Genomic DNA, 13,220 nt, shown 5'->3' with positions numbered 1-13,220 from the left:
CCCTCAATTTAAAGCTATGTCCCCTCGTGTTGGTCATCACCATCCGAGGAAAAAGACTCTCACTGTCCACCCTATCTAACCCTCTGACTATCTTATATGTCTCTATTAAGTCACCTCTCAGCCTTCTCCTCTCTAACGAAAACAACCTCAATTCCCTGAGCCTTTCCTCGTAAGACCTTCCCTCCATACCAGGCAACATCCTAGTAAATCTCCTCTGAACCCTTTCCAAAGCTTCCACATCCTTCCTATAATGTGGTGACCAGAACTGCACGCAGTACTCCAGGTGCGGCCGCACCAGAGTTATGTACAGCTGCAGCATGACCTTGTGGTTCCGAAATTCAATCCCCCTGCTCATAAAGGCTAGCACACCATATGCCTTCTTAACAGCCCTATTAACCTGGGTGGCAACTTTAAGGGATTTATGTACCTGGATGCCGAGATCTCTCTGTTCATCTACACTACCAAGAATCTTGCCATTAGCCCAGTACTCTGCATTCCTGTTACTCCTTCCAAAGTGAACCACCTCACACTTTTCCGCATTAAACTCCATCTGCCACCTCTCAGCCCAGCTTTGCAGCTTATCTATGTCCCTCTGTATCCTATACATCCTATATAAAAAAATCCCATACATTTATTGTCTCAATGCAACATGCAATAACCCTCCCTCACCCCCCTCCCCCACCTGGTTTAGCACACGGCTAAATCGCTGGCTTTGAAGGCAGGCCAGCACCACGGTTCAATTCCCGTACCAGCCTCCCCGAACAGGCACCGGTATGTGGTGACTAGGGGCTTTTCACAGTAACTTCATTTGAAGCCTACTTGTGACAATAAGCGATTTTCATTTGGTTGGGCTGTTTTGCACACTGGGCTAAATCGCTGGCTTTGAAAGCAGACCAAGGCAGGCCAGCAGCACGGTTCGATTCCGGTAACAGGCGCCGGAATGTGGCGACTAGGGGCTTTTCACAGTAACTTCATTGAAGCCTACTCGTGACAATAAGTGATTTTCATTTAGGGACTGTTTAGCACAGGGCTAAATCGCTGGCTTTGAAAGCAGACAAAGCAGGCCAGCAGCATGGTTCGATTCCCCGAACAGGCGCCGGAATGTGGCGACTAGGGGCTTTTCACAGTAACTTCATTTGAAGCCTACTCGTGACAATAAGCGATTTTCATTTCATTTTTCATTTCACCACCCGCACAAGGCCATCTTGTTCGTCGTGTTGCTCCATCTTGTCCCCACCTACAGTTTAATGTCCAACACATTCTCCCTCTCTTTAGATCTGATGAAGAGCCAAACAGGCTCAAAACATTAACTCTGTTTTCGTTCCCGACAGATGCTGCCAGACCTGTTGGGTTTTGCAGTATTTTCTGTTCTTGTTTCAGATTCCAGTATCCACAGTACTTTGTTTATCCTAAATTGGTTGTTAGTTTAACACACACAGAGTTGTTCAGCAAGTGCTGCCCAATCGCAGCATCGTACCCAATAGACATTTAATTTTGGGTGTTGATGCTCAGGCTGGTTGAGTGTGGTCTGTGCACCACCTATTACAAGCAGCGGAAGGAACAAGCTGTTTGATTTGATCAGCCAATTGCTGCGACCTATGTACCTGGCATCACGTTGGTCCTGAAATTCAGCACCACTTTGTCCTGCAGTATAAATTGTTGTGATAGTTTAAAATTTAGCATTCTTGCATTTGTCACAATGAGTGTCAGATGAAAAGCTTCATAAACAGGCCATTTTCCAGCAATATTCAAGTTTTGTACTCCCATACGGTTTTAAAAGGGACAATTAAGAATATGCTTGCTCTTTTCATAAACTTTTACGTTCATGAAGGTGAGGAATATCGCATGGCATTCTCCGTTTTTGAGGCTAAGTGCCGGTGAAAACGGAAAACCACGGGTGATTCACAACGGCGCAAACCCCTCGCCAATTCCGGTACTGGTGAGGGGCTAGCACCGGCGCCGTGTGGAACACTCGCGGATCGTGCGGAAAACACCCGGAGAATTGCCGGGTCCCGGGCCGCGCATGCGCAGGGCTGACGAGCTGCGCCGGAATATGTGACACCGGCCATGCTCGAACCTAAACCCACCCACCCCGACCGCACAACCCACCCCCAGGTCACACCTCATCACTTCCCCTCCCTAGCAGCAGCCCCCCCCCCCCCCCCCCCCCCCCAGCCAGCGGCACAGATCCCGGACGGGCGTGGGCTGCTGGACACTTTCCGCAGCCGGCATGTCAGGCTCCTGACTGCTGGAACCACACATGGCCCGCGCCATCGGCAACTCGGCCCATCAGGGGGCGGAGCATTGCGGGTGGGCCGGCTGGTGACGCGTTAACGGCCTGTGCGACTGCACACGGCTGCGCCCCAATGACGCCGATTTGGAGGAGGTGGAATGTGGCGAACCGGCACCTTCCCCGAATCCTGCGCCGGAAGCCATACTCTGTCCGATTGTCGATCCCGATTTCGGCATCCAGCTACAGAGAACACCGCCCACAGTCTCAGGAGTGAGAATGCTGCCGGATATCTTTCAGTTCAGTTCGGAACATTTCCATTTTTGACCATCAGCATTAAGGTTGTGTATAGTGCTGATGAGATTCAGAATAAAGCTCTCTCTACTGTCCTCTGGTAATATGCCTTAAGATACAATCTCAAAACAGGGCCTGTACCGTATCAGTGTAACACATTCCTTTTTGTTAAAATAATTTTTATTCAAGGTTTCAAAAATTTTCACCAAACAAAAACACAAGGAAATGAGAACAAACAACCCCCCCCCCCCCCCCCCCCGTATACACAAATAATAAATTAAAAGAAATAATTAACATGAAGGCAAATATACACGCCGAGTCAAGAAAACCAAACAAACCCTCACCAGCCCCCCACCCACCCCAAACACCCCCCCCCCCCCCCCCCCCCCCTACCCCCAAGTTGCTGCTGTTGCTGACCATCACCTAACACTCTGCCAGGACGTCTAGAAACGGTTGCCACCGCCTGAAGAACCCTTCCACCGACCCCCTCAAGGCAAATTTGACCCTCTCCAATTTGGTGAACCCAGCCATATCGTTGACCCAGGATTCCACGCCCGGGGGCCTCGCGTCCTTCCACTGAAGCAGAATCCTTCGCCGGGCTACCAGGGACGCAAAGGCCAGAATACCGGCCTCTTTCGCCTCCTGCACTCCCGGCTCCACTGAGTGTAACACATTCCTGTACAACACCTGTGGGTAGGCACCGTGTGGCCTGTGACTCACATACGGCCTATCAGGGTACCAATTACAGCCTACGAGGCATTTTGTTGACCATTGGCAACATGCAGGGTTGCCAAATTCCACTGGTTTTTGTTCACAGATTTTTTTCCTACCAGTATGACTGAAATGATTCACACATAAAGCGAGAGCAAGTGATGTGAGGTGTGTGCTGATCGCTCACAACATTGACTGTGAGAGCCATGAGCTCCCTCTGTTTCCAATCAAAGCGTAAATCATTCTGTATTCACCATTTGAATGTTAACAGTTCTATTAATATATGAGTGGTTAAGCATGTTCCCAATAATTCATTCTGAAATTTTTGGTGTGCATTAAATGTTTTTAATCTTATTCATGGGGCGCGATCTTCCGGCCACGCTGCGCTGGAAAAGCAGCTCGTGGCCGGTGAAATCTGGGAGAACCCGCTCCCAGGGTCTACCCAGCTCGCAACATTTCGCAAGATTCAATGCAACCTCGCGAGACGCTGCCAGGAGAATCCCGCCCACAATGGGTCACCTTTTGGCAAATCTGCGTATTAGAGCGAGGCAGTGAGCCTTATTCTAGGTTCCTGGTGACCTGAGGATTTGGGATTCAATCCCTTCGCCTTAGTGAGCTCGGACGAGCGCCGTTTGGTACTGGTCACCACCAACAGGGACCAGATAGAACGGCACTCATGGGGGTCTCCAAGGGGATCGAAGGCCCCCAGCAGAAGGGCCTTTGGGCAGGGTGATGCCTGGGCACATCTGGTGCCACCTCAGTACCTTGGCAGTGCCAGCCTGGCACCTTGGCAGTTCCAGGATGTTATCCAGGTGGCACTTCCAGCTGGCAGGGGCACTGCCAGGGTGTCTGGTTGGCATCTCATGCGCACGCACGAATGGGCCGTGGTTGTCCACCATGGGTGTTAGAGGGTGCAGGGACCCTTGCATGTTGCGTTCGGGCCTTGGAGATCGGTGATTTAAAAATTACGTCCTGATCTCTCGCTACAATGGGTAGTTCCAGCGAGCAGAGCACCCCGTTGTAAAAAACAAGGCTCTGTGTGGCCTTGGCAGCGCATTCCCCGTTTAGGCCTCTTATTTAACATGAGTAGCGTTGAATAATCAGTGTTTCTCAAGCACTGTGAGTGCCGGGAAATGTACGGCTAATCGCGGTCACTAGGGAACTTTGTTCCCTTTTGGGAAGATCGCGACCATGATTCGTGAACAAGCCAGATTTCAATAATCTGGCCCACTGAAATGAAGAAGGACCACTAGCCTTGGTTGTCCATCGCTGCCTTAGTGCATAGAGCACCATCTGCAATGCCAAAGTCTTTCAGAACTCCATCTTCCTCAGGTAGAGTTCAACTCCATTTTCTCTTGCAGGATTTAATCAACAAGTCACCTCCAACAACTGCTTTATTTATTTTGAGTTCCACCAGAAGTTATCCCCAAAAAGAGGTGCACATCTGCATAGCCTCCATGGCCCATTTCATCACAGTCCTTATGGTGTGGATTCCCCACAGTCACCTTTATCTAACCTCTCAATGACTCCCCGGTACACAGTATGGCCAGCTCTGGTACAAACCAAAGCAGCGACAGTAACTTTATTTCACTAACCCTACTTCTAAACCCAATATTCATTTTTCATTCCTTTTTTAGATGTCATACACACAAACATAAACAGCTCCTCAGTCTGGCTGCATTTTCCTGCGATCTCTGAGGGATTTTCCAGTTCCAGTCAGCTTCCGTTTCCATATCAACCTGAGGTCACAGTCTGACTTCACCAGAAGTCTGATGTCACAGCAAGGAATCCAGTGTTACAACTTCCTTTTTCCAGAAACGTAGAATTCTGGTTTCTTTTTCAGTTAGGGCCCAGTTAACAAATACAGGCTTTGAAATCAAAGTCAACGCAGCCAACAGCTTGCACAGGATTCCCCCCTCGGCATTGCGGACATGAGAATGTGGCTGACCCAGCTAAAGTTGCTCATCAATAGTAACCTCTGGGACGTTGATGATGGAAGATTCAGTAATGCTAATGCCATTGAACCACAAGGGGAAATACTTAGATTTTCTCTTGCTGGTGATTTCTATTGGCTGACACTTGTCTTGGGTTGAATGTTACGTGCCACATCTCTGACTGTTGTCCAGATATTGTTGGGGAATGCACTGAGGTGCAACACTCACTGCCCTCATGGGTAACAGGCTGCAGATTGAAAGGGTATTTATTTTTTCTTGTCGGTAGTTTTTTGAACAAACATTTCCTCACAATTTTATAAATTGCAAATAGTTGGGTTCTCGTGCGGGATCCCAACAAGCTTCACGGGCGATGAATTGAAAATGAATGAAATGAAAATCGCTCATTGTCACAAGTAGGCTTCAAATGAAGTTACTGTGAAAAGTCCCTTTGGAGGCATTTGGGGAACTGAAGCTCGTTCTGGGGACTCACATGCCAACCCAGGGTGTTGTTTGCAAAGCGCACCCACACCTGACCTGTCTCCTACTGACACTTGAAAACCTAGCCCCTGGTTGAGGAAAGACAAACAAAAGTTGGCATCGTCCACCGCCCCACCCCCGCTTCTAACCCCGCCATCTATCCTTGACCCCTGCAAATGTGGTTTCCAAATAAGTGTTTCAAATGGCGTGTATTGTATTTTATTTCAGGCGTTTGGGAATGCCAAGACCCTAAGGAATGATAATTCCAGCCGGTTTGGGAAATACATGGATATCCAGTTCAGCTATACGGTATGAACCCTATATTGGTATGAACATAGAAGCCAAGATTAAGGGTTAAGTCTCACAGTGCACAATGCGTACAACATCAAGTGGGCATGAGAAGATAAGTGGGTGGGGGAGGGGTGTGGGGGGGGGGGGGGGGGGGAGGGCAGGGGGATGTGGAGGAAAGAGTGAGGAAATAGCAATTAGTTAACATCAATTTTTGGTTGAAAAATCCAAATGCTAGAAGAGGAGATAAAGTGGGCTGCTTTTTCCTGGATGGTGTCAAGCTTCTTGAGTGTTGTTGAGAAGATTGCGTTTAATATCACACGCAGAAATTTATTGCCATTTCATGAATACAATGGAGAATCCTAAGTGGGAAAGTAAACTGTGAAGATGATACAGTGGGATTACAAAGCGCTATAGACAGCTTGGATGGAATTTAATCCAGATGAGCACGGTAGCATTGTGGATAGCACAATCGCTTCACAGCTCCAGGGTCCCAGGTTCGATTCTGGCTTGGGTCACTGTCTGTGCGGAGTCTGCACATCCTCCCGTGTCTGTGTGGGTTTCCTCCCACAGTCCAAAGATGTGCAGGTTAGGTGGATTGGCCATGATAAATCGCCCTTAGTGTTGGGTGGGGTTACTGGGTTATGGGGATAGGGTGGAGATGTTAACCTTGGGTAGGGTGCTCTTTCCAGGAGCTGGTGCGGACTCGATGGGCTGAATGGTCTCCTTCTGCACTGTAAATTCTATGAAAATGATGGGAGTCTCACCTGCTAGCTGGAGAGCCAACAATGCCCCATGTCACCTCCCTTGGAGAAGGTCAAGGGAGTGCCAATCAGACTCTAACGGGCAGCTGCTGGCCTTGCCTGTGCTCAAGGACCCCACAGGCGGAAATCCCGCCCAGAGAGCTGCCGACCAATCAAAAGCCTGGCAGTTCTCCACTTCAGTCATCAGGGCCGATGGCAGCTGGAAACAATGCAGCCACCAGAGGCCTAAGATTGATGAAGGACCCAGGTTACAGTGGCTGAGGGAGGGATGGTCACAAGGAGGAGGTTGCCGTCTGGGCGGGGGGGGGGGGGTTTGGAAAAAAAGGCAGGTGGTGACCCTCAGGAGGCGCCCCTTTCTCGAATCCAGGTCTGTCCATCAGACACTGAGTGCCTGGAGAGCGAGGACCCCACCCCCACCCCCAGGAGTACAGGGGGGAGGAGGTTTCAATTCCATCCATTAGGGGAGCGGGCTACAAGGTGGCAGATGGAGTATAATGTGGGGAAAGGATGAGGTTTTTCATTTTGATAGTAAGAACAGAATATTTTTGAATAGGTTTGAAACTTCTGTCGCTGTTCACAGAGACTTGGGCACTTCATACAAGGAATACAGAAGGATAGCAATCAGGTACAGCAAGCATTTAGGAAGGCAGGTAACACGTTGGTCTTTATTACAAGGGATTAGAGTACAAGACTGAAGAAGTCTTACAGCAATTATATCAGGCTTTGTGGAGACCACACCGAGAGCACTGTTTACTGTTTAAATATCCCTATCCAAAGAATATCTGCAATGGAGGCTGAACAGCAAAGATGGCCCTGGGCTGCGAGACTGAGTAAATCGGGCCTATATTCTCTGGAATTTAGAAGAATGAGAGGTGATCTTATTGAAACATGCAGATTCCAAAAGGACTTGATAGGCAGACACCTGAGAGGTGATTCATCTGGCCGGGGAAATCTAGAACCCAGGAGCACAGTCTCGGGATCTGTGGCCAATCATTTAGGGCTGAGGCCAGGAGAAATTTCTTCACTCAGCGGGTTGTGAATCTTTGGAATTCTTCACGCCAGAGCGTTGTGCATTGTCCATTAATGAATATATTTAAAGCTGAGACAGACAGATTTTTCGATAGCCCAGGAAGTTGGGATAGGGTGGAAACGGAGTTGAGGCAGCCACTCATGCATGATCGTATTGAACGATGAAGCGGGTCTGAGGGGCCGAATGGTCTATACTTGCTCCTTATGTCCTTAATTTCAAATCATACACGTTTTACAACTATATATTGCTGCATGCACCTACCGCTAGTCATTGTGCAGGCAGGCAGGATAGTTTGTCAACGTCATTGAAATTACATGTTCCACGAGCAAAATGTGTTTTTATTCCTCACACACTGATGTGTATCTGGCTTATTGACATGAAAGTCCTATGCTTACTCTTCTAGTATTTACACCCTATTCACTACGCTCCGATTATTCCATTGTGTTGTGGATTTAGACATGTCAGACTGCGTTTTGTTACAAATCAGAATGAAATATCCAGTCTGAAATGAATTGCATGACATTTCTGGAACTATTTATATCTGAGGCTGAGGGTTATTTAAGAATGAACTGCAGCTTCTGTTCAAAGCCAACAGGTACCAATCCCCCCCCCCCCCCCGTGTTTAGCTGCCGGTTGATTTGGAGAGATCAAAATCGGAAATTGGGACAAAATAAGCAATCAGCTTCCTGAATGGCAATGTGATGAAGTTAGTGAGGCACAATCAGAGGTGATGATGCTCACATCTATGAACAAAATTTTCAAACCATGGGTTAGCGTAGCAACAATTGCATCTGTCCAGTGCTTTTTTAAAAAAAAACATTTTATTTGGGCATTTATAATTTTATAATTATAACAGTAAACAGTACAAATACAAATATAAACATAGTCCGTCACAAGTCCCACCTCCTCTAAACAATAATCTAACTCTCCCACCCCCCCCACCTCTGCTGACAGTTAGTTTTCTTCGAAGAAGTCCACAAAAGGATGCCACTTCCGGACGAACCCTAGCATTGACCCTCTTAGGACGAACTTTATTTTCTCAAGTCTAAAAAAACCAAGCCATGTCATCAAGCCCGATCTCTGAATTCGGGGCTTCGAGTCCCAACACGCTAACAATATCCGTCTCCGGCCTACCAAGGAGGCAAAGGCCGGAGACGTCGGCCTCCCCCCCCCCCCCCCCCCCCCCCCGGCTCCCGGATCTTCCGACACTCTGAAAATCGCCATCTCTGGACTCGGCACCACCCTTGTTTTTAATACCGTGGACATGACATCTGTAAACCCTGCCAAAATCCCCTAAGCTTCGGATATGCCCAAAACATATGGCCATTGTTTGCTGGCCCTCCCGCACATCTCGCACATCTGTCCTCTATCCCAAAAAACTTGCTCATCCGGGCCACTGTCATGTGTGCCCGGTGAACGACCTTAAACTGAATCAGGCTGAGCCTGGCACATGATGAGGATGTGTTGACCCTGCATAGTGCATCTGCCCATAGACCCGTCTCTATCTCTCCCCCGAGCTCATCTTCCCATTTGTGCTTTAGCTCCTCTGTCTGCGCTTCCTCCGACTCCATGAGTTCTTTATAAATATCCGAAACTGTCTCGTGCTTTTAATGTGGAGAAACATCCCAAGGTGCTTCAATCGGGAAATGACAGGGCAGTTGGCAGATAAAGTTCTACTTCAGATGCAAAGTGAAGTTCCCTCAGCACTGCCCTAATACTCAGTCAAGAAAGAGGCTCCCCACCCCAGTCTGACCTTGATCTTTTCTTGTTTTGTTCTGCAGCATGCCAGTCCCCTACACTCCCCCCCCCCCCCCCCCCCCCCCCACACACTCTCAGAAAAGGATTATTACTCAGCCAGAAAGACCAGGAAAATAAAAAGCTACGGTAAAAATTGGGAGCGGAAAGAAAATGGAAGCGTAATAAGGAAGGTTCTACTTGTCACTAATAATGTTCTATTCTGAAAAATACGCACCACAATGGAGAACTGTAGCAATAAGGTGTTGCTACAAGGCGGTATCCTCAACATTTAAACCACACTTGAAGGCTCAGCGTTGTAGTTCAATCCCCTGCACTGCCTTTAGCACGGTTCAATGGAGCTCGATCACTGAAAATCTGACAATATATAACACACACATGGTGGTGATGTTGCAGGGCTGCCAGATAACAGATAACAGATAAATGAGGCTATGTTGACCATGCATCAGTTTAGCTCATTTGGTTTTGAGTGACAGAAATCCTGCACATTGACCTGTGTGAACTTCTGAACTGTCAGCTTAACCCTGGAACCCAAAAGAGAGGATTTACAGAATGGAGAGAATAGAGAGGAAAATTTAAGGTGCTATATAAATGCAGGTTCTTGTTTGTTCCTCTTTTGATCCCATTACTACGTTCAGTAATACTTTATACCAGACTCTAGTGTTCATACAGCTATTATAACGTCTTGAGAACATTGCCTCGTCTGTACCTGTCCATTCTCTGTCCATAAAACATCCCATCGCCCACTTCCCACTTTGTTCCTTTTCCAGGGAGCTCCGGTTGGGGGCCACATCCTCAGCTACCTCCTGGAGAAGTCCAGGGTGGCCCATCAGAACCACGGAGAGCGGAACTTTCATATTTTCTACCAGTTGTTGGAGGGAGGCGAGGCCGAATTACTTCGCTGGCTGGGCCTAGAACGCAATCCACTCCAGTACCACTACCTGATCCAGGTAAGGACTGGGGAGAGGCAGCAGCATCATCAGGTAAAGCACCCACCTCAGCTAGAGACTAGACACATGGACCTCCCCCGATACGTACTGCCCAAAGTGGCTCGTGCCTGAGCCAGGAGACAGTAATGCTGTCAACTCGAGCCGGAGAACACTTACTGTTTGATGACCGTGCAGCTATCAATTGAGTGACTTTCAATTTGAGATTTTTTTTTATTAATTGAACTCAAATTCTACTGCCTGCACGTGGTGGGGTTTGAACCCCTGTCCCCATTACACATTAATCTAAGCTGCTAGTTTAATAGTCCAGTGACATTGCCACTGTGCCACCATCTCCTCCTAGTGGTTGAAGTGAGTAGAATAGATGTATTTAACTCGAGAAACGTGTGAGGGAATTTACACAGCAGGGAATGGAGGACTACGCTGGCAGTTAGACCAGGGAAGGCAGGAGGAGGCTAGAGTAGAACTTAAAGCAGTGGCCTCTTTCTGTGCCATGTATTCTATGCAATCAGCGCAGTGTAAAGAATGAATCCTGCTCCAAATGACTCCGTTTGCCACTGAACCTTTCAAAGTTTCAAATGTTAAAATCTGCATTGGGGAAAGGTGTTTAAATGTCGGTAGTCCTTAGAGAGTGTTCAGATTACACAGTATTTACAGGAGAGGAAAAGGCCATTGGGCCCGACAGATCCATTACTAACCCCTCAGGTTCATCCGTGCTTTCCACTATTTATTGTCCTGATTTAGTTGCATTTTCTGTTCTGCGTCTTTGCCACAAAGGGTTATTTTCTGCTGCCTCTCAATAGGGTGAGTGTGCCAAAGTGAGCTCCATCAATGACAAAAGCGGCTGGAAGATTGTTCGAAAAGCACTGTCTGTGATTGACTTCACTGACAACGACATTGACGTGAGTTACTTTACAAATCCATTCTCGGGGTGTGCCTGGGACAATTGGTACGGCTGCGTGCTCAGATTGTCTTTGAGAAGGTGCTGGTGAGCCACCTTATTGAACTGCTGCAGTCACTGTGGGAATGGTACTCCCACAGCCATCTTACATAGGGGTTCCAGGACTTTCATTCAGCTATGGTGAAGGTATGGTGGTGCTGATATATGCTCAAGTCGAGGTGTTGTGTGATTGGAGGAGATATTGGAGGTGACGGCGGGTTGCCGTGCAACAGCTGCCAAGGTTTTACAAGAGGAAAGGTTTGATGTGCTGTTGCTCATCTGCTAGGACCTTGGTCTGAATACTCTGCTTGGGAGACTTAACTTCTTCTCCCGGAGGAGAATCACTCCTGGTCTGTGCTGGCACGAGGAGTGCTGCCCAGCAGCAATCCCGTACCAGCCTCCCCGGACAGGCGCCGGAATGTGGCGACTAGGGGCTTTTCACAGTAACTTCATTGAAGACTACTCGTGACAATAAGCGATTTTCATTTTAATTTCATTTCATTTCATTTCCACCCCTTTGCCAGGCAAATTTATGCATGGCGGGGAACTTGCGGGATTCAGTTGGAATCCCGTTATCGGGCTGCCATTTTGAGCGGGCGGCCTGATACCGAGGTTCGGTGGTCAGCCCCCCCCCCCCCATGCAAATCCTGCCACCCCCCCCAACTAACAAGGAGGGGCATCCTCCCCCTTCCATCACCACCATGGGAATTAGTGTCTCCCCCCTCACAGCACACATGCATGAGGGTGATCCAACCTTGCCTCACCAACTCTCCATCAGCCACCCCCATATCAGAGACCCCATCAGAAAACCCCCATATCAGTGACCCCCCATCAGAGACCACCCCCATCAGAGACCCACCCCATCAGAGACCGCCCCATATCAGTGACCCAATGTTTCAGAGATCCCCCATATCAGTGACCCCCCCATCAGAGACCCCCATCAGAAACCCCCCCCATATAGCCTCATTCTGTTTAGCACAGAGCTAAATTGCTGGCTTTGAAAGCAGACCGAGGCAGGCCGGCAGCACGGTTCAATTCCCATACCAGCCTCCCTGAACATGCGCCAGAATGTGGTGACTAGGGGCTTTTCACAGTAACTTCATTTGAAGCCTACTTGTGACAATAAGCAATTTTTGTTTTAGGGGCTGGTTTAGCACACGGCTAAATCGCTGCCTTTGAAAGCAGACCAGGGCAGTTCAGCAGCATGGGTTCAATTCCCGTACCAGCCTCCCCGAACAGGCACCGGAATGTGGCGACTAGGGGCTTTACACAGTACTTGTGACAATAAGCGATTTTCATTTCATTCATTCCATTTCATATCAGTGACACAACGTTTCAGACATCCTCCATATCAGAGACACCCCATATCAGAGACACCCACATCAGTGACCCCCGTTGGTCACTCCTGTTTGGAAGCTAACTAGCAGTCCAGACAGAAACCGGACCCTTACATCCACTGCTTCAGACAGAAGTGTTGAAAGCAGCAGCTGTAACTTCATAGAAAGCCAAAACATAACACAAGGCTTTAAACCCCTTCAGATCCATTGATCTGCGAGACTTCTATTCACTTTCAAAGAGAAATAGCTTTTAGTAGGCTGTAGCTGACAGGATAAAGCTTCCAGACAGCCAGGAGTCTGGATTATTTATCTTCATTTCCCTTCACACTTGAATAATAATAATAATAATCTTTATTGTCACAAGTAGGCTTACATTAACACTGCAAAGAAGTTACTGTGAAAAGCCTCTAGTCACCACATTCCGGCACCTGTTTGGGTACAGAGGGAGAATTCAGAATGTCCAATTCACCTAACAGCATGTTTTTCAGGATCTGTGGGAGGAAACTGCAGCAC

General features: G+C 48.2%; 1 protein-coding gene across 3 annotated transcripts in view; it reads left to right on the top strand.

The window, feature by feature from the left end:
* The window catches only part of myo1ha (myosin IHa), a 216,831-nt gene that overhangs the window by 118,722 nt on the left and 84,889 nt on the right, over positions 1-13,220 (top strand). For all 3 annotated transcript variants that reach the window (XM_038815345.1, XM_038815462.1, XM_038815402.1), the window contains 3 exons: positions 5,875-5,955; positions 10,254-10,433; positions 11,234-11,332. In XM_038815345.1, coding sequence (XP_038671273.1) covers positions 5,875-5,955; positions 10,254-10,433; positions 11,234-11,332 — 360 coding nt within the window. The remainder of the gene's footprint in view (positions 1-5,874; positions 5,956-10,253; positions 10,434-11,233; positions 11,333-13,220) is intronic.

Source organism: Scyliorhinus canicula, chromosome 1, assembly GCF_902713615.1.
Source record: "Scyliorhinus canicula chromosome 1, sScyCan1.1, whole genome shotgun sequence".
In the NCBI taxonomy this organism is placed as follows: Eukaryota; Metazoa; Chordata; class Chondrichthyes; order Carcharhiniformes; family Scyliorhinidae; genus Scyliorhinus; species Scyliorhinus canicula.
The sequence above is the reverse complement of the archived record's forward strand: the minus strand, read 5'-3'. Positions and strand labels throughout refer to the sequence as shown.